General features: G+C 35.5%; 1 protein-coding gene across 1 annotated transcript; it reads right to left on the reverse strand.

Moving 5' to 3' along the window:
- Window positions 1-1888: 1888 nt before the first annotated feature.
- On the reverse strand, window positions 1889-22856 carry Osi24 (Protein). The gene is made up of 6 exons (XM_066391857.1): window positions 22575-22856; window positions 12982-13417; window positions 8801-9010; window positions 8287-8449; window positions 7594-7911; window positions 1889-2625 (listed from the first exon to the last, which is right to left on the reverse strand). Exons 2-6 carry the CDS (start codon window positions 13367-13369, stop codon window positions 2412-2414), a joined length of 1293 nt encoding a protein of 430 aa, XP_066247954.1. The 5' UTR covers window positions 13370-13417; window positions 22575-22856; the 3' UTR covers window positions 1889-2411.
- Between the last annotated feature and the right edge of the window lie 472 nt (window positions 22857-23328).

Genomic DNA, 23328 nt, shown 5'->3' on the forward strand with positions numbered 1-23328 from the left:
TTTGTGTAAAATTTAATACATGAAATTTATTCACAGGATTCTCTTCTCAATAAAATAATAATGGCCAATTTACTCTGTAATCCCCGAGTGGAGAGAAAGTCGGAGAATGGGCAAAACAGAGATCCGGTTTTAAAACTGCATAAGAAAAAACCGATATAGAAGTTTATTGTCCTTAAATAAATGATTAGGACATTTACGTCGTTGCGGGAGACCAAACCGCACAACAAAGATATTTTTGTTTGCGCAAAATCTTTTCTTAAAAACACGGAAGCAAGGTCAGCAAAAAAGAAAAACTGGGCAAGGCTTACTTAAGTATACGAAGGTCTAATTGACTTTTTTTGAATCGATAAAAGAACGTCGACTTTCTTTGACAGCAATGTGCATTTTGATTGACTGACTATTGGCAGTAGGGCAAAGCGCGAAGCTGCTGGATTCTAGTTTTGCCAGATAGCAATATCTACTGACTAACTTTATTGTCAAAAACACTTTGACATTGTATACCTTCACTGCTCTGAGGCCGAATCATGACTTAGCAGCTCTCAGCTACATAATACGTTAAATTTCCTGGGACTTATCATCTCTGATAGTAATTGTTAAAACCTGAATAATGAAGAAATCTGCATTTGTCGCAGGAATTATGCCGGTTTTGTCACCTATTTAAATTCTATCATTGCAGGTTGCTAATTTTGCCTTAAACCGGGCTTTCTCTCGGTGTGGAAGTCGGACGCATTATCTGACTCCCAGCACCAACAGATGGCGCCATCATCTGTCGCGTGCTAATTGATGGAACGATTAAATATGTGTTTAGAACGGCGTTTTTTTTTTGTTTTGCGATGAGCTCTGTTAATTGTCTCAAATGGGTGAAACTGTAGAACGGATATGGATTTCTGTCATTTGAATTTATGGATTGAAATGACCTATGGAGATTAATAATTAATAATTGTGTAAGCACAGTTTGCTGTTGGCAATTTCGAATTCAGCCAGGGTATCATCAGATCTTTTGCACCTCGTCCGTGCCCTTTTACCATTCACAGTTCGCATTTAAAAATTCTCGTAACCTTCTTATTAGATAATTGGACTGTCATTTTATAGATTTATTATAAGTTGGTTTGAATGGATAGCTGTTTTCTACCCACACTACTTTATTTCATGTTCTCCTAAAAACTCACTTCTATCTTATATATTACTTGTGCTACTCTTTGAAAGTTATGGTTCGTCATCATTATGTATAGTGTAATGGCACAAATAAAAGACGCAAAATTTAAATATTTCTTTTGATCTTTGAACAACAAAACTATTTTATGACATTTTTCAGCAAAGTTTTGAGAAAAAAAAACATAGAAATAGTCCATCATTCTGAAAGACTTACAACGTTTTGAAACAAGAAAGGGTGTTAGCTTGCATAAAAGGCTGGGATTTATTATGGAATTTATCAAAATCTCTGGAATAATGTAGTTTTAGGAAAATCGCCCGGATGTCGATTTAGGTTTCGTTTTATGCAAATTAAAAAATTATTTAAAATTATACAGGGTGAGTCAAAAATAGTTTACAACGGTTAGTTTTGATGTCTTAAATGCAAGCAAGCAGTTAATTCCTCCACTCCATCCAATGGTGTGCACAACTACAAGACATACTATTATTATTATTACTTTACCTGTAGCTCACCTTAATAGTTTTTGCACTATTCGGGTACCAAAATTTTCCGGTCATATCACATTATTATTTGTATGCAGCTAAAGGTATGTTTTGTATTCTAAAGCATTTAAATACAACTTTAATTTTCTTCTTCAGGGTTGTATTAAGGTCAGAATGTACCGAAATAAAATTGTTTTTTCTGAAACTCATATTAACAATTACATTAAAAACTCAAATGTATTCATCCAACGTACAGCTCTTTATTATTTACAGTAAACGTCTCTAGTAACAATTTCACAAATATTTCCTACCAAGAAACAACCTTACGCTAGAATAAATATAAACCATAAATTAGCATCTAAGGGTATCAATAAATAAATAAAACTTCCCAATCAAAACGGATCAAACAAACTAAAGCAGGCATTATTTTGATCCAATTCGAGTGAATCCTTAAGCGTTTATACGAGATATCAATCACGAAAATTTCATGAAACCTATTAAAGAGGAATAGGATTAACAGTCAACAATTGTATTCAGCTGAAACACCAGTTTAATTAGAAGTGTACAAATTGTAAAGGCTCAAAGGATTGAATGTTTCGAAACAGTATTATGACAATGCTTTTTCCCTTTTGCGACATTGTTATCTCGTATCAAAAATATATTCGTTTTAATGTTCTATATAAAAATTATAGATAGAATAAGACCAGAAACCACTTTTGAGTTTTACAATTATAAACCTTTTAAAATTAACCGCAATTTGGCACTCAAAAACAATGTTAATTTTCGAATTTCCTGGCTTCTACAAGTTTATTAATCTGATTATAAGTAGTGAGCAAAGCTGGACTAGGTTGATTTGCCGTCAGTAATGGACATCCCCCATGAGCGAGACACTCCTCTCCATCCTGACCATCTTTGGCTGCCTTCATATATTTGAAGAATCTCAGAATGTCTACATTATCAGATGTCGGCTTTCGAAGTTCATTAAGCTCCCTGAAATGTTTTTAAAATAATTTAAAAACAAACAATAAACAAAAAATTGCAAATCTCTCTAGAGAGATCTAATATTCAGCACGTTCCCAATAAACTTCGATTTACTTTAGGATTTTAGTGCCTTATCTGCTGTAAGGCGATGGCGCCTCAAAGTTGGCACTAACTTAGAATATTACACAAGAAACTTCCCCGTACAAACTATTATAGAGAAATGGGTCTGCCGCCGGTTCTATGTAATTAAGTTTACTAAAGAATTCCCTAATTGTGTAAGAGGATAAACAAGGAAAATGATTAATTATTTCACTTAGAGCCCTAAACAATGGAACCTATTTTAAAGAACAAAATACAGGTTTGGAGCCTTAAATTTTATTTTTCAGCGGATTTCATGCGTTAAATTGTCGTATAAATAGCGTTTACGACGCTTTTAATTGTCCCTAAAAACATATAAATAATTCAGGGAAGTTTATGTACACGTAGATAAAACACAATATATCTTTGTTTTTTTAGGACTAGTCGTTTTGCATAGGATACATAAGCAAAGGGAGAAGCTCTATTTTGAGACGTGTGGTATGATGTATATCATAACTTACTAAATTATGAGCGAATACCTCAAGGGATTATGATCAGCAACGCGAAAGCGAGCAGAGAGAAACACAAAGGATTATGCCCTAGAGTGTCAAGTAAAATGAAATACTACAACTGGTCTTCATTGCAGTTCTATTAAATTACTGCACTGCTTGCCTGCTAGCCGATCTCCTATGAAATAATTTAGCAGTCAACCAAACTAAATGTCAGCCTTCTCTTTAAATTCGAAAATGGATACTAAATAAGCTACTTAGGTGACTAAAAGCTTAATAGTTATTTAACGAACAAGTCCATTAATGAGGGTCATTAATAATCGGAACTGCTTAACATGTGAACATTGCGAAAACATTAATAATATTGGGATTACTTATCGCGCATTAGTATACGTGTTTTTTCAAGTCACAACCACACAGACAATTAGCTAAATAGTACATATTAATTGGGAAATTCCGATTCACTTCTTTGCTTTTGTCACGGCTCGCTGGCCACATCTCTATTTGGCATTTAACGGGCGGGCTGTTGACCTCGACAGCGCTTAATTTTTGGTTTCAATCAAATACACTATCTCGGCTGTTAATTGGTAATATTTCAAATCGTTTGACGTTGTGCGAAAAGTCGGCGTGCCTCTTTAAAAGATGTGAGGTCAACGCAGGCGGCTTGCCAATACTATTAATTAAATAAGCTTTGTAAGAGAAGTGTTTGAACGGGAATTTTGCACTATGACGATATTTTTCAGTTTTCATTTTATTTGTGAACCGAAAGACGTCTGAAATTGCATCGAATAATTTTTGTTTATAGGAGAGAACAAACTTATTTTTACTGATTTTAGTTGTCCCCCCCCCTCTCCCTCCTTACTCTTGATTTCCGAGCTGGATACGTCCTTGGTTCAACTTATTAAATTAAACTTTGATTTGATCTTTCCGAAGGCTCCACCTACATAGCTCCCACATATCCTAAAAGTAGAGTAGAGGCAGTGCAAGATACGGTAACCGCTATCAACAAAGTTTTCAAGTTCTTTTCGAAATTATTTACGACCCGGTTACATTCTGCCCTATTTCATTTAATAACACTATCATTACCCAGTACCATGAATTCTATTATCACTGAACGGACATTTTAATCCTTCCAAAATTAAACAAACTCGTATCTAAAGCCCTTTCGTATTAATGTCAATAAATGGAAAGACTCGTTGTAAATAGGGGTGAGTCCCAGCTGTATTATATAACGTTTTAGGCTTATTCCATTATTCATTCCCTTTTTTGCAGTCGTTTTGACTGTGGTAATCTCATTTCTTGATCTGGTCTCTATGAATACTAAATTTTGTAAATGGCCCCAGAGCGGATTTGTCCTAGTATGGTCCTGTAAAGTGCTCAAGTTTTATGACGCCATTTTCAGTTGTTTACTGGTTTTTGAGATGCTTCCGGCATTCGTATTATAATACACACAAATGTTTCCTAATTTGAATGTAAAAGGAAAATTCGAAATTTATTGAGGTGTGATTTCACGTACAGAAAACTTCTGCGGAGTTTAGTTTGGAGAATCCAGACTTACAGTAAAGGGAAATGAGCTCCTATCGTCAAAGATTTCGAGGGGATTTTCCATAGGTGTGTGATTTCTGAAAGGGCAAACATCTGAAGTGGGTAGGTCTGGATAAGGCAGCTTTCCAAGAAAGCTGGGGAGAAATGATGTAAGAATGACGACAAAAAATAGGTCGAAGGGTTTATGCATTATAAATCACCCAAGTTCTAGTTAAGTTGATGAGTAAGTGATTTGCTAGGTGAAATGAGTAGAACTTTTTCTTGAATTTTTATGTATTTAATCTAATTGTGATATTCAAAAAATTAAAAATGCAGAATGCCTGGAAAAATGTTTGTTTGAAAAAAATTGTATAAATTTAAGAAGTTTTGGCAGTCTTTTCCATCAGCTTAGCAACAGGGGGTGGAATCATCTTATGTTTGCACCTAGTACAGCTCCATATTATTTTTAATTCAAATCTATGCACAGCCATCGTGTGGTGTAATGAGGGAATGTTAACTCTTTGATATAATTTCATCGAAGCTAATCTGGGACGATTTTTTTAAAGTTCCCTTTTTTCCCACGTTCTAGTTTAAGTCTCTTCAGACGCAAATAATTGACTTAAAAATCAATTGTGGGCATTATAGGTCTGATAAACATTGAAAAGCGAAGAAAAACATAAATGGTTGGATGTTAGTTTCTACCGCTATTATAATATTATAGCTAACAATTGAAAAATGATCGGATGTGGGAAGCAGATCAATAGAATATTTTGAGAAAGTGCGAGGAAAGAATTTGGTCTGTTACGTATTAGCCTTGCTTGATTCACATGGCCATATATGTAGGATCGCGTTTCTTGTAGACAGGTGTTACTTCTGATTCTTGTAGATAGGTGTTACTTTTGTGTTGGATACATGTTGGATAGTAGGAATTATCTTTAAGATTGTCATACCCCTGGGGTACAACCCTGATGGGCATTAGTTGAAGCATGGGAATTTTCCATGCTATGCCTTATCGGTGTTGGAAATCCCCGCAATAAACCTGGTTGGCATTGGAATTGCCTATAATATATTTTGTCGATATTTGAATTGCCCTTGATAGATTCCGTTCACCCTATAGTTGCAGTTCCAATTCCCAGCTAAGACGTAACGGTTTGATGTGGCGGATGGTGCAGATGGTACCCTAACCAGGGTACGCCCATGGTTTATCACCATGGGTTTTAGTATTTAAGATTTTGCAGGACATGTACAAGCTCTCTTTTCTTCTGGGTTCGGTTGTCGTTGGTAACTCAGAAGTCGCGCCCGCGCTCGCAAACACAAGTTACTTTGTACTCAGTTTTTGTTCATTCGTTTAATAATAAACGCATATTTATAGTCCTTTTTCCTATTTGTGATTTCATTATAAGATATAAACATCATCCTATATCTACAGTAGTATCAACCCGATGCTACATATATTCAGGCTTGCCATAAATGCAAAAATGAATTTACTTTTACCCATAAAGAGACAGAAAATCTTTATTTACATCCTAATTTCCATGGAACAAATGGTGAGTTTACGACCAGCGAACGTCATTATATTTTTACGGCTCGTCGCTCACGGCAACGGCTCGTCAATTTACAATAACTCCCGTCGCTCTTGGCAACGGACCGTGAAGTAAAAATAACGTCTGATAATTTTTTAACCGCGTTTAATCAGATAGGTAGGTACAATATGAATCTACTTGAATGCAAAAGGTTAGAAAATATAATGTGTGCATAAAACGTAGTATGTACTACAGATCTTCAGGAGAATTACGCCCTCAAAGTTTGAGGCCCCGGGTTCCTAATCGGGCCTTAAATTTCGGCCGCTGGCGTAATCTTTTGATTTTTATTTATGGTCCTGCATAAGTTCGCTTACGATACATTTAGAAAATACTAAATATTCATTAAAAACCTAAAACCGTTATTATCCCTTAGCGCCCCACGATCCAACTTCGGCAAGTTCGCGATGTGGTTCATTTAGAGGGACTTAGTATTTTCTACTCATATGAGTTATCCTTCATAATGTCCTTGATTTATTCGGGAATAAACAAAATGGCTATGTGAATTCTTAAGCATAACAAAAACACGCCGTGATGCCAAATGGTCCTATAGAGGCCCTTCAAAGTTTATTAAAATAATGGGTTCGTTTTATAGCTTGATCGTTAACGATAAAATTTACATGAAGTTTATTGAAGAGTCGAAATGAACTAAAGGAAATGAAAATTAAATCCAAGCAATTAATTAGGAAAACATACTTATAGATGCTTAATTATGGTGTCTGGATTCTCATGATAATCTGTCTTATACAAAATTTTTATGGAGATAGATAAACTAATAACTCTAATTTTTCCAAGAGCTTCTTTATCTCTCACATATTACAATTACACTGCCAACATATATATTGTAGATGGCAATAAACCTAAGTGTGTGTGTGTGTAATGAACAGGCGAGCTCTGGCAGAGAAATGCCCCTATTACATGTGTTTAAAACTGCATAATTGCCTGTCACATGAATTTAAATTTATGGGGTCCATAAAAACGTGTAAACGAGTTCAAACTGAAAAAATATTGATAGAAGTAGATATAAAAATACCGTTCTTTACCACTTCTTGGCGTATGAAAGCACAAAGTTGGGCACTTGACGTCATTTCATTTCATTATGTTTAAGAACGTTATTTTAAACAAAAAAACATTGAATTTTTAATGATCTTCTTTCACAGATGAATTCGGGTTAATTTTGGTTAGTTCTGATTAGTTTTGGTTAGTTCTGGTTAGTTCTGGTAAGTTCAGGTTAGTTGGGGTTAGTTCAGGTTACTTCAGATTAGTCAAGTCAAAAAATATATTACCTGCTTAATTGGGCAGACACCAAATTGCTGTAAGGGGCATACTTGGCAGGATTAGCATACATCATGCAAACCAGTCTTTCCTTACACCTCTCCGTCTGAGGGCTCTTGTCGGTGGGCAGTCCTAACTGCTGAAACACCAAATCCAGCCTGGACAACAACGGACTGTAAAATGGATCGTAGTTGGTCAGCAGAAGCGAGGAGGTTGGAATCTTGTGGAATATCTTAAAGTCCGTTTTCTTGCTGCTGGGTTTCTGAAGATAGTAGTTGTCGCTGATCTTTGGCGGGGAGTAAATTCGTCTTTTATAGGCGAAATCGAACCTAAATGAAAGAACGAAGTTGCGTAAATAATTATGGTGGGTTTTCATAGTCTATAAAACTCCAATTACGCATAACCATAACATCTCTTTAAGGTTCCGAACTCACTGCTTAAGCATCAAGTCGTGCAGAAAAAGTTCCACTTGAATTTTACTTCGCTATGTTATGCACGGATTCACTTTAAAGCTGCTTCAAACTATGAAATATTGAAGGTATAAAATCGCTTTAAAGTAGGTCCTTTAATCAACAGGTTCCGTACGCTATTATAGTTGAACGAACTGGCTTTGGAGTTTGCTTCATCGAAATCGAATGCAAAATTGCGGTGTATCCATGCACTAAAGAGACACTCCATATTAACAAAGGAAAATATCTACTTGCCTGCTATTAGGAGACACTGTACTAGAACTTTCCACGGTGTTCAAAGTCAATGTGTCGTGTTCGTCATCAAAATTAGCTCCAAGGGCCTCATCATTATTGTTGCTATAAGGGTCAGCATCTTTAAACTCAAAATCATCCATCTCTTGTGGAGGCCTATTAATGCCTAAAAGATTTTAATTTATTTTAATTAGTAAAAGTTAAAGTTTCCTAAATGAATTTAAAAGTAAGAGCTGAAAATGTTATAGTAGATAATGGCTTATTGATTTCCTAGCATTAACAGCAGCTTAATTAATGCATCAAAGTTTTCAAGCCAGAACCTTTCAAAGAAATTTTTCTTAATAAATATCAACGCAATTATCAGTTTTCGTCCAATTCAGTACACTTTCTTTACATGGAAACCTTCTTGATGTAATGGAAAACAAAGGAGCTTTCACAAGTGCATTAATAGAACAAAACATCTTTGTTCTCTCACTTTTTCTGATGCAAAATTGAAAGGTTTTAAATTTCTCTTTACCTGTAGAGGCACTGGAGAGACCGGAAAATGTTGACAGGCCTTTGCCCGCAAGTTTACCCAAACTGCCTAAAATTGTAGGGAGGAACATGGCTATTAGGACCGACTTAATTAATTGGGCTCCGATGAAAACTGGTAACATGAGCTTCTTGAGGAAAAACGCTAAAACTCCCATTCCAAAGCCTGCCAGGAAGGAGCTTTTGGCCGAGGAATCTGGAACAATTCACTGCGTAAGTCAATTACATCAAAAGTATGATACAATAAGCCTTTGATTAAATCACAAAGACATCTAAATCCATTATATAATTAAGTTTTCCCCTTTGTTCGAGTAATAAAAGTTTCAGGTAATTTCCCTATAATTCGTATAATGCGTAATTTAACAAATGACTACTAAAACTAATATATTCTGGGGGTTTTATAATGAGACCTCCTCCATAACAGGTAATTGCTTTTGCAATTTGCGGCCCGATTTCATTAGCTTTATTAGTTTTAAATATTTCGCAATACGCTATTTTAATGGGTCACAAAAGTGCGAATTTACAGCTAATCCATAGGGTGCAGTTGTTTCGCATTAAAGGGGAATGACGACCTGCTAATGGAATAATCTTGCTAATTATGCTATTTCAGTTTTTCATTGCGGTCTACACTGTACACGTATTTAGGGTATTTTTAGACGACTGTTATTACTGTAATAAAATGCCTTGACCTATTATTCGATTGTGTACTATTCAAAAGTGCTCAGCTACGGGAAGGGAAAACAGTAATATAGAAATTTATTAGTTTGCTTCTCGTCCTTCTAGGTGTCCTAAAGAAGCTTTAAATTTAGATTTTGCAGAAAGAATCTCAATAGTTTACATGATCTTTAAAGAAAACTGATAAATAAATAAATCTGAAAAAGCCATCGTGCAGCTGAGAAAAAGCAGCAATGAAAATGTGCTTGTGGTTTTGGGCTTCCTTATGAAATAACGCTAAAAAAATAAAACGAAATTTCAAATTTTCAGTTTTTTTCCGATATCTACGGAAGTATTCGGAAAATTCAAATTTTGAAAACAGCATTTCCTCAAGCGCTAAATTACGCAGTTTTGAACCCATTTAAACTTCTTCGTATCTCCTCTAGTTTCTGAGATCCCAATGGTGATGGACGAATTTGGAATGCCCTGTATATAGGTTGGGGAAATGCGTTTACGTACTCCAGACTGTTTTTGGTATGACCTTGTTCCGTTCGTTGGTGTGGTACCCACAGACATGATCTTCCCGAATATTCACTGCAACCTCTTTCCCTCTCTTCTCCTAGCTGGCCACCCGGAACCGCCGTGTTCTGGGAGATGACTATAGGATTACTTCTTCTCCTGGTTCCTTTCAAATTCTAATTTCTTTCATATTATGCTCACTATCATCCTGCACACGGTCTCCCTGTCCTTTAATTTTAGCGCCAATTTCGGCACATTCCTCTCGGTGACCCCCTCTTTGCATTTTCCCCCGCAACAACTCTATCGCAAAGTTGTTACAATGGAAAACGCTGTCCCTAGCATACTTCATTTCTAAAACTACTCTCCCTCCGCTCTCTGGTCCCGGAAACCACCTTGTAGACAATTCTTCGGAACACGGTAAATTTATCTATTTCTTTTTCTTTCTTTCTTCTTTTCCTCAGCAATCTTTCTTAGTTAGTTTCATTTATTCCTTTTTCTTGGGAACCAAAAACAATTTGTGAGCAAAAAATCGAAAATAAACCAATTTCCTATCAACAAACACATTTTTCATTGTTTAAACACTACTTAACCGAGTTTGTATTACATTTTTTACCAAATTTATAGCTGTTTTTCTTAAAAACTAATCGATAGATTTTGAATCGCAATACACCATTGAATGTAGTTTTGAAAGTTTGTTTTTTGAAAAAATGCTCGGACCCGTTGATTTTTATTTTTTCTTGCGGTTTTTTTTATGGTAAATTTATGCATACAAGTTAACCCAAAAAATTGTTACGATAATAAACTTCATTTCTTCAAATGGAAATACATACTTTTTATTTCATTTATGAATTCTCCTTCAAGTTCTATTCTATTCTGTCCTATATCTAAACTATAATAAAATATAATAAGTATAATATAATAAATATAATAAGCAAAATACAGTTTAAGCTAACTTAATCTAAATAATTATTGAATTACTTTAGTAAATGCTCAAATTGCAAGCCATTAACTTCCTGACAGTAGGCTAGCTTGCCTTTAAATGCATTTAAAACATTTACAATTACACTTTGACTAATTTGTCTCATTTCTTGTATAATTCTAGCTTTTAAGTCTTTTACATTTTGTAGTCTATTAATATAAACTTTTGATTTTAAATGTCCCCAAAGAAAAAAGTCTAATGGCGAAAGATCTGGAGATCTCGCTGGCCACTCCAATGATCCTCTTCTGCCTATTCATCGTTCAGAAAAAACCTCGCTTAGGTAATCTTTAACTGGGCGAGCAAAGTGAGGCGGTGCACCGTTTTGTTGGAACAGCAAACTATTATCAGATAAATCAGGCTCGTTTTCATTATAAAACATGGCAGCTAATTCAGGAATCAACTCGTATTGGAGGAAATCTAAATATCTTTCCCCAGTAAGAATTTCATTAAAAAAAAAATAACGGCCTAATCCTGTTGCCAAGTATTCCTGCCCTGTATTAAGTTTTCGAGGGTATTGAGTGTGAGTTTCCATCATGCAGTGTGGATTAGTTGCGCTCCAATATCTGCAATTTTATCGGTTTACTGAACCATTCAAACAAAAAGTCGCCCCATCAGTAAACAATATACTGTGATGAAATTGGGGGTTTACGTTACAAAGGTCCATCATCGCCTCATAAAATTGTACTCTACGGTCAGTATCATTTTCATTAAGTTTATGCACCAATTTAATTTTGAACGAATGGAACTTTTCACTTTTTAATAAACGTAACACTGATCGTTGACTAACAAAGGTTTGTGTTGCGATCGCTCTAGAAGTGGGGATCTTCTATCACTTGCAAAATAGCGTTTAATTTGGTGTCATTAGTGATTTTTGGATGTCTGCTCTTTAAACAATTTTGTACAAGGCCTGTTTCCCGAAAATTTTTTTCAATTTTGGTAACGCTAGATCTAGTGATTGGCCGATCTGGATACTTGTTATTAAACAACATACAAACTTCTTGTTGCGTTCTCGTCTTGTCGCCGTGACCAATAAAAATAAAAATTTCTATTTTTTGAGTTTTACTTAAGTGTGTTACATCGATTCAATAATAAGTAATAACAACTTAACTTAGATATTTAAGTTATGTAGTATTAGTGTAAGCACAATATTCTTCACATGGACTTATGTATTAGCAGGGTTCCATAACAACAAGATGTTCGTGATCTTGAAAATGGAATGTTGGAGTTCAGTACAATTCATAAATGAAATAAAAAGTATGTATTTCCGTTTGAAGAAATGAAGTTTATTATCGTAACATTTTTTTGGGTTACCCTGTATACATAAATTTACCATTAAAAAAACGGCAAGAAAAAATAAAAATCGACGGGACCAAGCGTTTTTTCAAAAAACAAACCCCTAATTTTTAATGGAATTTGTTCCACTTAATTGCCGCTCACTGTATACAAAGCTCGCTCCTTAAATCTATTCATGCACTCGAAGAACTTAGGCTACCGGCCAGTTCGTTGGCCTAATCGTCCTCTTCTTGGATAAACAATAGTTTAATCCTCTTGAGCAAATAATTATTATTATAGCGCTTAGCTACTCCTCGTGCAATAAACGGTGTTTTCATACATTATTTTCTTGCCTGTGGCCCTCTAGAATACAACTCTAGCTTCAGTCCGGCTCTATTTAACACTCCTTTGTTCAGTCAAGTAAAGGCATTTAATAAAAAGTAATTAAACCAAGTTCCCGGAATCCCAGGCATTACATAAATAGTTTTATTCTCCTGACACTATAGAACTATGCTTCATGTTCAGTTAATTTAAGTCCCTTCCCGATTAATTTAATGCTATCTGAAATGACATTGCAGAGCATGTAAACTGCATTAAATTAAATCATATATCCAGGCGTAAGCCATTAGTAGATCAAACACAAGGCTCTCTTTCTCTATTATTCCAGTAGGGATAAGAGATGCCTTCGGGAGGAAAATTACTACTGATAATATTAGTCAGGATAATAAATTACTTGTGCTTACCTGTGCTGGAGTTGCTGCCGGAGGAGGAAAAGAATCTGGCAGTTTGGTCCAAGTTGACTGAAAGCACGTGGGTTTCCGCGTACTGGTCAAGCCGCCTCTGGACATAATCCTCCAGCGAGACCCCACTTCTGGCATTATCGCAACGAGTGTCGCTAATGTTTGCTAAAATAGTGGTGTTTCCTACTTTCTCAAACTCAAGGCCCGGCACAATAACAAACTGCTCAGTTTTAAACACTCGATCCACGTAATTTTTTAATTCTCGGTCTAGCACACTCTCGTCCCGAACTTGATTATTACATGTTTTGGCAATCTTGACGCACAAAGAAATTAAAATTAGCTTTATCAAGACCAATTCACTTTTAGAGTTGTCCCGATACGTTTTCGGCATATTGATTGGGGTGAAGGTCTTGAAGGGTCATTCCGGATTCGGGAGAACCTGAAACAAGGAATTCATTTATTGAAACCAATTATTATTCGTAGACATTTATCACCCAGAGCTTTGATTATCTGCCTAGTGGAATTACATGGTAAATGGAGAAATCTAGAGAAGTTCAAGCTGAAAACGCATAAAAGGTTTCCATTAAAAAATCTATATCAGTTGCGATAATCAATCAATTTTGTCGCGTAAATCGTTTATTTCATTGACTGTCGTCAGTATCATTTTTCAACTTTTATGGATTGTAGTGATATAAAGCGATGCTCGATGGGAAATTACATTAAATCTAGAGGGAAAATTGGAAATTGAGGTATATTTTCATGTTGCTTCCATGCGACAACTTTGAAGTAATATCAGCAGCTTCGCGTGTGGAATTGAAATTTGTTTGTAGCACATTAGTGCTAATTTCTCTCAATTTGCCTATGTTCTCTATTAAAGATTAGGTACTTGCCAGCAGGTTTTCATGGCGTAAAATGTAATTTTGTTATTGTAAATATTATTATTATTATTACAATTGTCTATTGGCGTTCAGCGATAAATGGTAAATTCACAGGAAAGCGTTATGGACGTGCAAATAACCAAATTTTAGTATTTCATTAAATAACATACCGAGTACATGCTGGTTTATTTGTCCGAAATTTCTGATTGAAATTGTGTTTTATGTCTCTATGCCCTGTGCATATGCAGGATTTACTACCGAAAACAGCATATTATAAAGCATGTGACTGCATATGATATATCAAGGAAAATATTATGCTGATTTATGTGCATTACGGTTATATTCAACAAGTTCTGAATGCTCCAAGTTATTATCGATAAATTAGTGAGAGTTATTTCATTAGCTTTGGGGAGAATTGTTAGCACATAAGTTCACTGCAGTGCAAAATTAACCGGACATTTAAATTTCTATATATATTTTTGCAATTAAAACAAAAGTTTTGGTCATTTTTCTGAAAGCGAGTCTGTTTTATTAGCCACAACGTTTTTTCTTATTTCAACTTGTTCAGCTTACTTTTGCCTATATAGTCTAGAGAAATTCAGGATATTACAGTTTATTAAATGTCAGGTCGAAATGAGCGTCTCAAATTAAGTAGCATTATTCCAAGTTTTTGTGCCATTTTCAGTTTCAAGTTCTTTTCCGTTTGTTTCAGTTCTAGTGAAAACACAGCTTTCAGTTTCTTATTCTTACAACAAAAAAATTACTACACCGAACAAATAGCATAAATTGTTATCTTGCAAGACGATGAACACGGTATTTGTTACATCGTAAATGCCGGAAAAATTCCTGAAAGTACTGAATCAGATGCATTACAATGATTTCGGGAACCAGGAGAATTCACCAGAAGGCTAGGATAAGATAGCCCAAGGACCAAAAATTTTATTGAAGATTATTTTATTAAAATGCAAGTGTTATGCGACCGCATCTGGTCAACTCAGGCACTTGTGCAACGATTAAATGACGTCCATAGAAACGCCGCTTCCACTTATACAATTCGTAGACGCTTAAATGAATCTGGAATAAATTTCAGGAACCTTACCACGGAACCTCTATTACCTGTAGATCACTGGTAAAAGTGTTTCCAGTTTGCTCGCGAACATTTTAATTGGAGGTTGAGGAATCGGGTGTAATACTCTCCACGGTTGAATCCAGATTCAACAGATATTCATCGAATGGGCGGAATAGAGTTTGGAGAGGAGCTGATGAACGTTTTACAGAGTATTGTTTTTCCTCTAGAGGTCAATTTGGCAATGGTGACGTTACGATGTGGGCAGGCATTTCCTTAGAGGCACATAGAGAACCCGTCACAATTCGTAAAGGTAATTTAAATAATGAACGATACATTAAACAATGTTTGGAAGAACATGTAGTGCTATTTGCGCTATTTGTCAATGAAAACTTTTGTTTAATGGACGACAATACTCGTCCACACATTGCAAGAACGACATGAATGTATTTGGATAAAGTTAGTATTACTTTATTAAGTGGCCCCCGAAGAGTCCAGACTTGAACACAATAGAACATACATGGCATATTTTAGGCCGACGTATTCGTCGTAATCATGCTGGGTTTCAATTCATAAATGAATTAGAGGTATATCGCTCAGAAAGAATTTGCCTCGTTGATCCGTAGCATATCCAATCGCATGAACGCGAAAGCAATACATGGTACTGTGTTATTTTTCATTTAGAAAATTTTTGCGTGAGAAAATAACTTTTTTGTTAGCAAATTTGTAGGCTTTCTTCTTTGTTGGTGTTAAACCATTCTTCAAAACCATTCAATCAAAATTTATGTACACTCTTGAATAGGAGATGATGGCCGTGGATTATTGTTTTGCCTTACTATTGGAGACCAAAGTTTTTATAAAAACATTATATTTTCGGACGAAGTAACTTTTAATACAAATGATGTTGTTTGTTCTCATAATTGTTGTTACTGATCTAGAGAAAATCCATATTTCTAGATCAATTATTCAAAGTAATATTACCAACAAGTGAATGTGTGGTGAGCTATTTCATATCGTTTTGGTATTATCCGACGTTTATTTATAGAGAAACGGTTAAATCAGGACGTTTATTCACAGCTGCTTGAAAAATTCGGGAAAGAATGCTTAGATAACTTACCACTAACAGAAAGAGGAGCAATTTATTTTCAGTAAGACGGATGTCTTGTACATTCGACAGCAGACCATAACTGAATGGATAAATTTAGTGTTTCAAGGAAACTGGATAGGTGGAAATGATCCAATCCGACCGCGGCCTCTAAGGTCACCCTACCTTACAATATTAGATTTTTATATGAGGTCGTCTTAAACAAATGGTTTACTCTCAATCAATACCCAACAATAGAGAAGTATTAAAAGATAGGATAAGAAATGTGGTAAACTAAATTCTTATGGAAGAAATTCAGAAGAGCTTCAAAGATTTTAAATATTACATAGAAATATGTGCAGAAAATAATGGAAATTATGTCGAGTAAAGTAAAATAATACGTTTTGTAAATAAGTTTTTTATACGAATACAATTTATGTTATTTAATTTAAAAACTGACGTTTTAATCAAAGTAGGCAGATTTGCATGAAATTTGGCACAGCTTCATAATATTTTACTCTGAGCAAGTTTTCTTATTAACATTTTATCGAATTTTGAACGCTAAAGATACTTTACCTGAGAGGAAAATGGTTTTTGTGTCACCGATAAGGCTTACTTGATTTGCAAAAACGTAAAATATACTTAAAATTGATGTAATAAAAAGAAGGGCTTAATCGCAGAATCTCAAAATAAAATTAAAAATTTTTTAGTCAATTCTGTTTCTTGTAACATCAATCGGGGGACACTCTTATACAGTATATGTATTTCACAACACTAGCGATATCAAGAAGTGTATGCTTCCGCGCATCTCCATTTATAGTATACAAAAAACGAAGTAGATATAGTGCAGATCAACTATCGTATAATATCGTACTGCATAAGCTCTGCAATGTTGCCGGTTTGCTTTTAAACAGCCAGTTTGCTGATTGTTATTTAACATTTGCTATCAAAATTATTTCAAATAATTTTTCTTTTCAAAATTGAATAAGAAAATAAGTACAACTCTTAAACATGAAACAAAATAAAATTTTAGAAATAAACAGAAAATCAATAAAAATTTAATCAATGGAAATTAAAATAAGAACCAAATATAATTAAATGCTCAAATCATATCTTTTCTTGTGCAGAATAGTAACCGAGCCGGTCATAAAAATTTCGCCGCACGTTTGCTAGTGTTTCTGAGTTGATAGTTTACATGCAATTTCGAATTTGAATTCGCAACTCATTTAAATTATTAGCGCTATCACCTTCAAATCTGTAAATTGTAGATTTAACACAACCCCATAAGAAAAAATCTGCAGGAGTTAAATCAGGGGATCTTGCTGGCCACTAAATGTTGTCCCATCCATTTATCACTTTGTTTCGAAAATGTTTCGCGAGACATTTTCTAACAAGAGCGGCATTGTGGGCAGGACAACCATTTTGTTAAAACCATACATCTCTTAATTTAATTCCTAATTGTTGAATTGCCGGAATAATTTGTATCGGGAGTAGGTTGAGGCTCAATTCGTTCAATGAAAAGCGGACCAATTACATGGTCACCTAAAATATCTGTCCAGACATGAAGTTTTTAAGGATACTGGGTTTGTACATTATACGTTCTATGCAAATTCTCCCTTGACCGTTGAACGAGTAACGGCTGGATTGGAGTAACTCAATTATGGAAAGGTCGATTCGTCCGTAAAAAAAAACTTTTTAACGAAATTTTCATCATTATTCACCCTTTCGATTACTGTTTCACAAAAAACAGCCGTCTCTCTAGGTCTTCAAGAAAAATTTCGTTCATATTTTGCATTTTGCATGAATTATATCTGTTTTTCCTTAAAATTTTGTGGGCGATTGCATGTGACACATCTAATGGATCCGCTATTTCCTTGAGGGTATAATGAGGATTTTCCTCAACACTGGCATAAATCATAATTTCCTGCTCTTCCCTTTCATTGCTATCTTGTGGGGCGCGTTTACGATGCAAAGGCGAAACACATCCAATCATCTCGAATTTCGAATAACACGGTGCACTATATCGGCACTAGGAACGGGCCTATTATTAAAATTTCCTAAAAAGACAAGTAACAACCCTTTATGAAGATTGTCCTGAATAAAATTGTTTGAGAATGAAGACTTTTCCTTCAATCTTAAAAATTTATATTTTATTATGTTTTTATTCGCTATTCTAATAATACGCGGAGGATAAAATTATTTCAGTTTCGATAGCAAGTGGAGAAAATATAATTCTATAAGTTCAAAAAAAATTGCAAATACGATATCGACAATGGCATATTATTTAAATATATTATATAATTTTTTTAAAATTAAGGAAGCCGGCAGCATTGCAGAGCTCATGCAGTACGACAGTTGATCTGCTTTATGTTTACTTCTTTTTTTGTATACTATAAATGAAGATGCGCGGAAGCATACACTCCTTCATATCGCTAGTGTCGTGAAATATACTATATACTAAAGAAATCAGGAAGAGGAATGTTCGAAATCTTTTCCGGTTCGCAATTATAAAGGGAAGAAACAAAGATCTGGGCGTTGGGCAAAAAAAGAAACAATGAATTTTTGCTATTTAGTTATCTTTATTAAAGAACTCGGAGTTAGTCAATTAGAGCCTGTTGGATGGTATGATGAGTAAGACAACAATAAAATCAATACCAGAACAATGGACTGCAGAGATATGTAGCTAGTTAGTAGTAGTAAGTTAAGAACAATGGACTGTTCAGATAAATGACAACGATTTATTACCCTAAGATACAGGGTGTTTCAGAATAAGTCTGCCAACTTGTTAATGTAGGTTTCTGTGACTGAAATAAGAAACAATGATCATACGAACATGGGCCCGTTTTCGCTTCCTCTCTGAAATACAGGGTGATAAAAAATTATTATTTTTTTAGTTCTTTCTTAAGTCCGTTCCAGCATTAAATGCTTCCTTGATTCCTTGATTGATACGAATCACATCGGCCTCATTAAACTCCAAACAGAGTATGTAAGCTCAAAAATCTTGTTTAATCAAGCTTTTTATTGCAAACTTCTTTGTAAAGTTAATGGAAGGGAGTTTTCTTTAATACAGCAACAAATCGACCAAGCTTTAAGAGAGCCAAAAAACAAATAGCGCCTTTAAATTTTCCTCCAATGAGCCCTATCCTTCACTAAACTTTTCAGATTCCCTTCCAGAAAATTCCATTCTCTACCGTAGTTTTTACCCGATTAATGGAACTTTAACGTCCCTTAGTAGCAAGACTTTGATTACCTCTATGTATACTAAGAAAGAACCCAAACTTTTCTCCAGGTTTTCGGAAAGTAAACCACTTAGGTGGACAGAAGTTCAGTATTTGTGGAACGCCCTCTTGAGTGATTGATTTGCTGTTTAAAAAAATTACCTCCATAAAGTCAAATAACTTTTACAGCTCAAGTTCCCTTGTCCCATAAATTCCTAAGCTTTCAATCGTCGTGCGTGGCACGTTTAAGTCTTAAATTAGTACTTCAATTTTTTATTTAGATTACATTTCGTTTCTAGAAAACTTTGTCAAAAATTTCATATATTGAAAATGAAGGGCCAGGATATCAATGATATGAGGGTATGATTAATGATTTCCATATGATTTGCATGACATCCGGTGGAATGATGTGGACGTAGTAATTTTGTTGTGGATGGAGGTTTGGAAAAGTTGGAGCGTGCATGCAAGCGAGTGTGGATAAAATGCCCAAATTGTGTTTTTTATATTGTATGAAAATGAGTGTATTACTGCTGCTGGCGGGCGGTCCGTGTAGTTGACGGACGCAGGCAAGAAAAAAGAGGGTTTATCGCAAAGCACTCGACAAAGTGTTTTAGTGCTAATTTTTACTATCTATTTTATTGTTCCCTTGCTGGCGTGTTTGTTTATGTTAATCTCCTAATCTAAGCGTTTATATTCAAGATAATCGTAGAACAAAAGTTTTACTACATAATATGGGAAATATCGTATCAACAGTTCCATTAGTGTTCATGAACAAATAATTAAAACAATTTTAAAGTTTCTGGAACTTTGCAGCGATAAAGGTTCAGGAGGGCGTTTTAGGATATTTACTTTAGCAGAGTTTAGTCGCTTTTTTTGAGTGCGACCTTCTAAATTCCAATTCCAAAATTCCGAATAGTTAGGACCGGTATTAGCAAGTGCCGTGGGCCAAATTTTTAATCACCGCCCCCGCTCCCCCAAAGAAAACCGCCGTCCTTCATGGTCTGCCGCCCTGGGCCGTCGCTTAACCTCGTCCTCTCATAAGATCGGTACTGCAAATAGTGTGAACTTTGCACTGGAGAGACCTTTTCCCAGACTTCCATTATGAAATTTTTGAGTGTTATATCAGAAAGAGAGATGAAACGCGAGTACTTAATTTAATAAGCATTTACACCTTCCTGTTCCGTAACAAAACGCAAAAATTTCTCTTTTCTTGTTGACACCGATACTTTGTAGAAATTGGAACACATTCTCATAACAGCATCTGCATCATAGAAGGTGATGTGCGAGCATTTATTTAAATTACTTTCGTTCGCGATTTACTACACGTAGGTAGGAACTTGATAGGCCAGTGGAATTGCATTCAGACGCATATCTCGTGGCTGCATTCATACGACTAGAGAATTTATCTCATATTTTGTTTATTTCATTATTTATTTTCCTCGTCGCCCATTTACACATTCCCATACTAGTGCGATTAAAAGTTTGCTTTGTGCCTGAAATGGTTTACGGTTTACGGTAGTCGTTTGGGGTGTAAAATTAATTTGTTTGACTTTACCGCCAGCTGTAAATTTGAATTTTTTTAATAATTTTTATTCAAATATATGGAAAAGAGAATAAATCTTGCCAGTGAATGAGAGATGAGTAACAAACATGTGACTGTGACTTGATGAAATTAATCACATTTTGATTTATCTTTATTCGCCCCCCGACAAATAAGTCCGCGAGTGGGAGAGGCGAATGTAACTGATGAATAAAAGATTAATTGGGGAAAATGGTAATGGAAAACACGATTGTTATACGTGTTAATTGTACGATTAACTTCCGTTCATTTCTCAATTAATGCAACGACTCCATCGTGACACCTTTTGAACGAAAATGATAAATATTGGAACATTGTTGAAAATCGACACGATCGTTTATTTACAGCTTTCTTACTATTATTTTGTAGTTGTCGCCTGCAAATTAACCGCCGACATGCACGAGCTCAATATATTACTGAAACACCCAAAGCATCCCCAGTTAGGCGAATCATCCCTAAAATGGGAAGGACTTCATCGAGGGGAGGTTAAGGCAAAAACCCGTTAAACGGATATTTGAATCAAACTGTTCTACAATTAAAAAATAACTATCTCCCCATCGGTAATTCCGCTCCAATATCAGTTTAATAAGTTCTATCTCAACCTCTTCTCGATGCTTATCCTCTCGCTGTGCTTACCGCGTAACTGATGGTCACCCCTATGATGAAGAACTCATGTTGACTTCATGTTACAGGTACATTACAAAGCAATTCTAGAAAGTTTCTTAATCGCAGCCCTGCTTGGGTAAGCTTTGCGTTCCATCATAGGAGTGAATGACTGATTATTCACTTCCGACTGTAAAATTTCTTTTAACAAGGGATTAAGGTCACTCGGGGATGCTTTAATTTTAACTTAAAAGTTGAACTATTAGCAAATCAATAGGAAATAGGACATAAAACGCGTATACGTAAAACGTACGTAATACGCGTTTGTTCGACTAATCCATTTATGGTTTCATCTCATAAAACCTTATATTACGTGCCGATTACATATACAACTATTGTGCTACAGTTACAGATATTTTCGGAGCGTAAGGACGTAAAACTCAAATTTTACGTCCGCAACTGAAAGTTGTTGCCGGAATTGTGCGAGGGCAACACTCAGTTAAAGTCGTAAAAGTTTTACGTCAAAAAGGGTAAATAATATTTTTTATTCAACTAGAATGGTTACCGCTTAGTGGAGTCACATTATTTCGTCGTTTCTTCATCGAATTAAAATCACAGATCGCCGAATGCATGAAGGGATGCGGTTTATCGTATTTCAACACACCGAAGATAGCGGGCTGACCAGCTACTTAAATTTATTTCAGTGCCTCTGAAGGGAAATTTGAATAAATGCTAACCTAGGCTAGCTCAAACCAAAAAGAGAAGATTCGAAAGCATCTAGCATCCCAGCAAATATGCAAATTGGGCGTTTTTGCAAGATTTCTTGGTTTTAAATGGTATACTAAACACGAAGCTAATTAAACGCATTTTTCAGTAGATAATTACAACGTTCTGAGTTCTTTCTCTTAATATTTTATCCATTAAGCCGCCATTTTATTTCTCAAGCTTATCCGGTGGTTTCATGGTAATCTCCGGTATATGAAAAACCCGTGCAGGTTTTCTTAGCATTTTTAACTTCCCGACGTTTTTCAATAAATCTCATTTTCGATGACCGATACCGTTCACAAGAAGGAATATAAAAATAAGAAACGATAAAATTGTTCATCATACTTCACATTCCATCACCGCTCATCCAATGTTCATTTATCACTAGTGACTTCTCACCTACCTTTAAGAATATCTCCTCGTTCTCCATAAGCAAAACAACACTCAAGTCGTTCGTTTAGAGCACATATCCGCGGTCACAAAAAACGGTCAAACTGGACCACAACCACAAAAATATTGGTCGAAATTGACTGTGGGCCGATCCGGTGGCTTCGTTGAAGCGACGTGACATCAGCTGAAGAAGCGGATACCTGTATAGTGCTTCGCCGTGGCCGATATCGAGGTCATTGGGTTACCCGTCCGTGACTGTGTTGGGCAGTACCAGAAGAGGATCGAATGTCTATGATGACGATAATTTTGTCAGTGGTTTATGCGACATAGCAATTCAATTATAACAAACACTTCCCGATATCTCGACTGTCGATAAAAGGCTTTTACTTAATCTGAAATAGCATCTTTCTCACAACTTTGGTGGCACCTTTCATGAAGCACTTTCGATCAAAAATCGGTCCATTTCGTAAGTATTTTATTGCCCAGCAAGAGGCTTTAAAGCGAGTGAAGGTAACAAGATCGCCAAGAAGTTGAATGATTGACATTCCCCGGCGATGTGGTGCAAAAAACCGGAAATTGAACACCTCAATTTACCATCACCATCGTTTGTAATGTCTTAAAAAGGGGGCCACCAAACCTGACTTATCAATGATCAACTTTTCCTTCGGTTGTTCGGCTAATTAGAACGTCGACATTGACCTGCATATCTATCAGTGACCTTCGATGAAAGTATCGTTAATTCGTGTCTGCCTATCGAGAGTAAATTG

The sequence above is a fragment of the Euwallacea similis genome, chromosome 7, assembly GCF_039881205.1.
Source record: "Euwallacea similis isolate ESF13 chromosome 7, ESF131.1, whole genome shotgun sequence".
Taxonomy (NCBI): domain Eukaryota; kingdom Metazoa; phylum Arthropoda; class Insecta; order Coleoptera; family Curculionidae; genus Euwallacea; species Euwallacea similis.

Coding starts and splice junctions, on each gene's coding strand:
- Osi24 (XM_066391857.1), bottom strand. CDS start 13,369: ATGCCGAAAACGTATCGGGACAACTCTAAAAGTGAATTGGTCTTGATA. Junction 9,011..12,981: donor CGGCAGCAACTCCAGCACAG/GTAAGCACAAGT, acceptor GAATTGTTCCAG/ATTCCTCGGCCAAAAGCTCC. Junction 7,912..8,286: donor ACAGTGTCTCCTAATAGCAG/GCAAGTAGATAT, acceptor TCTTTCATTTAG/GTTCGATTTCGCCTATAAAA.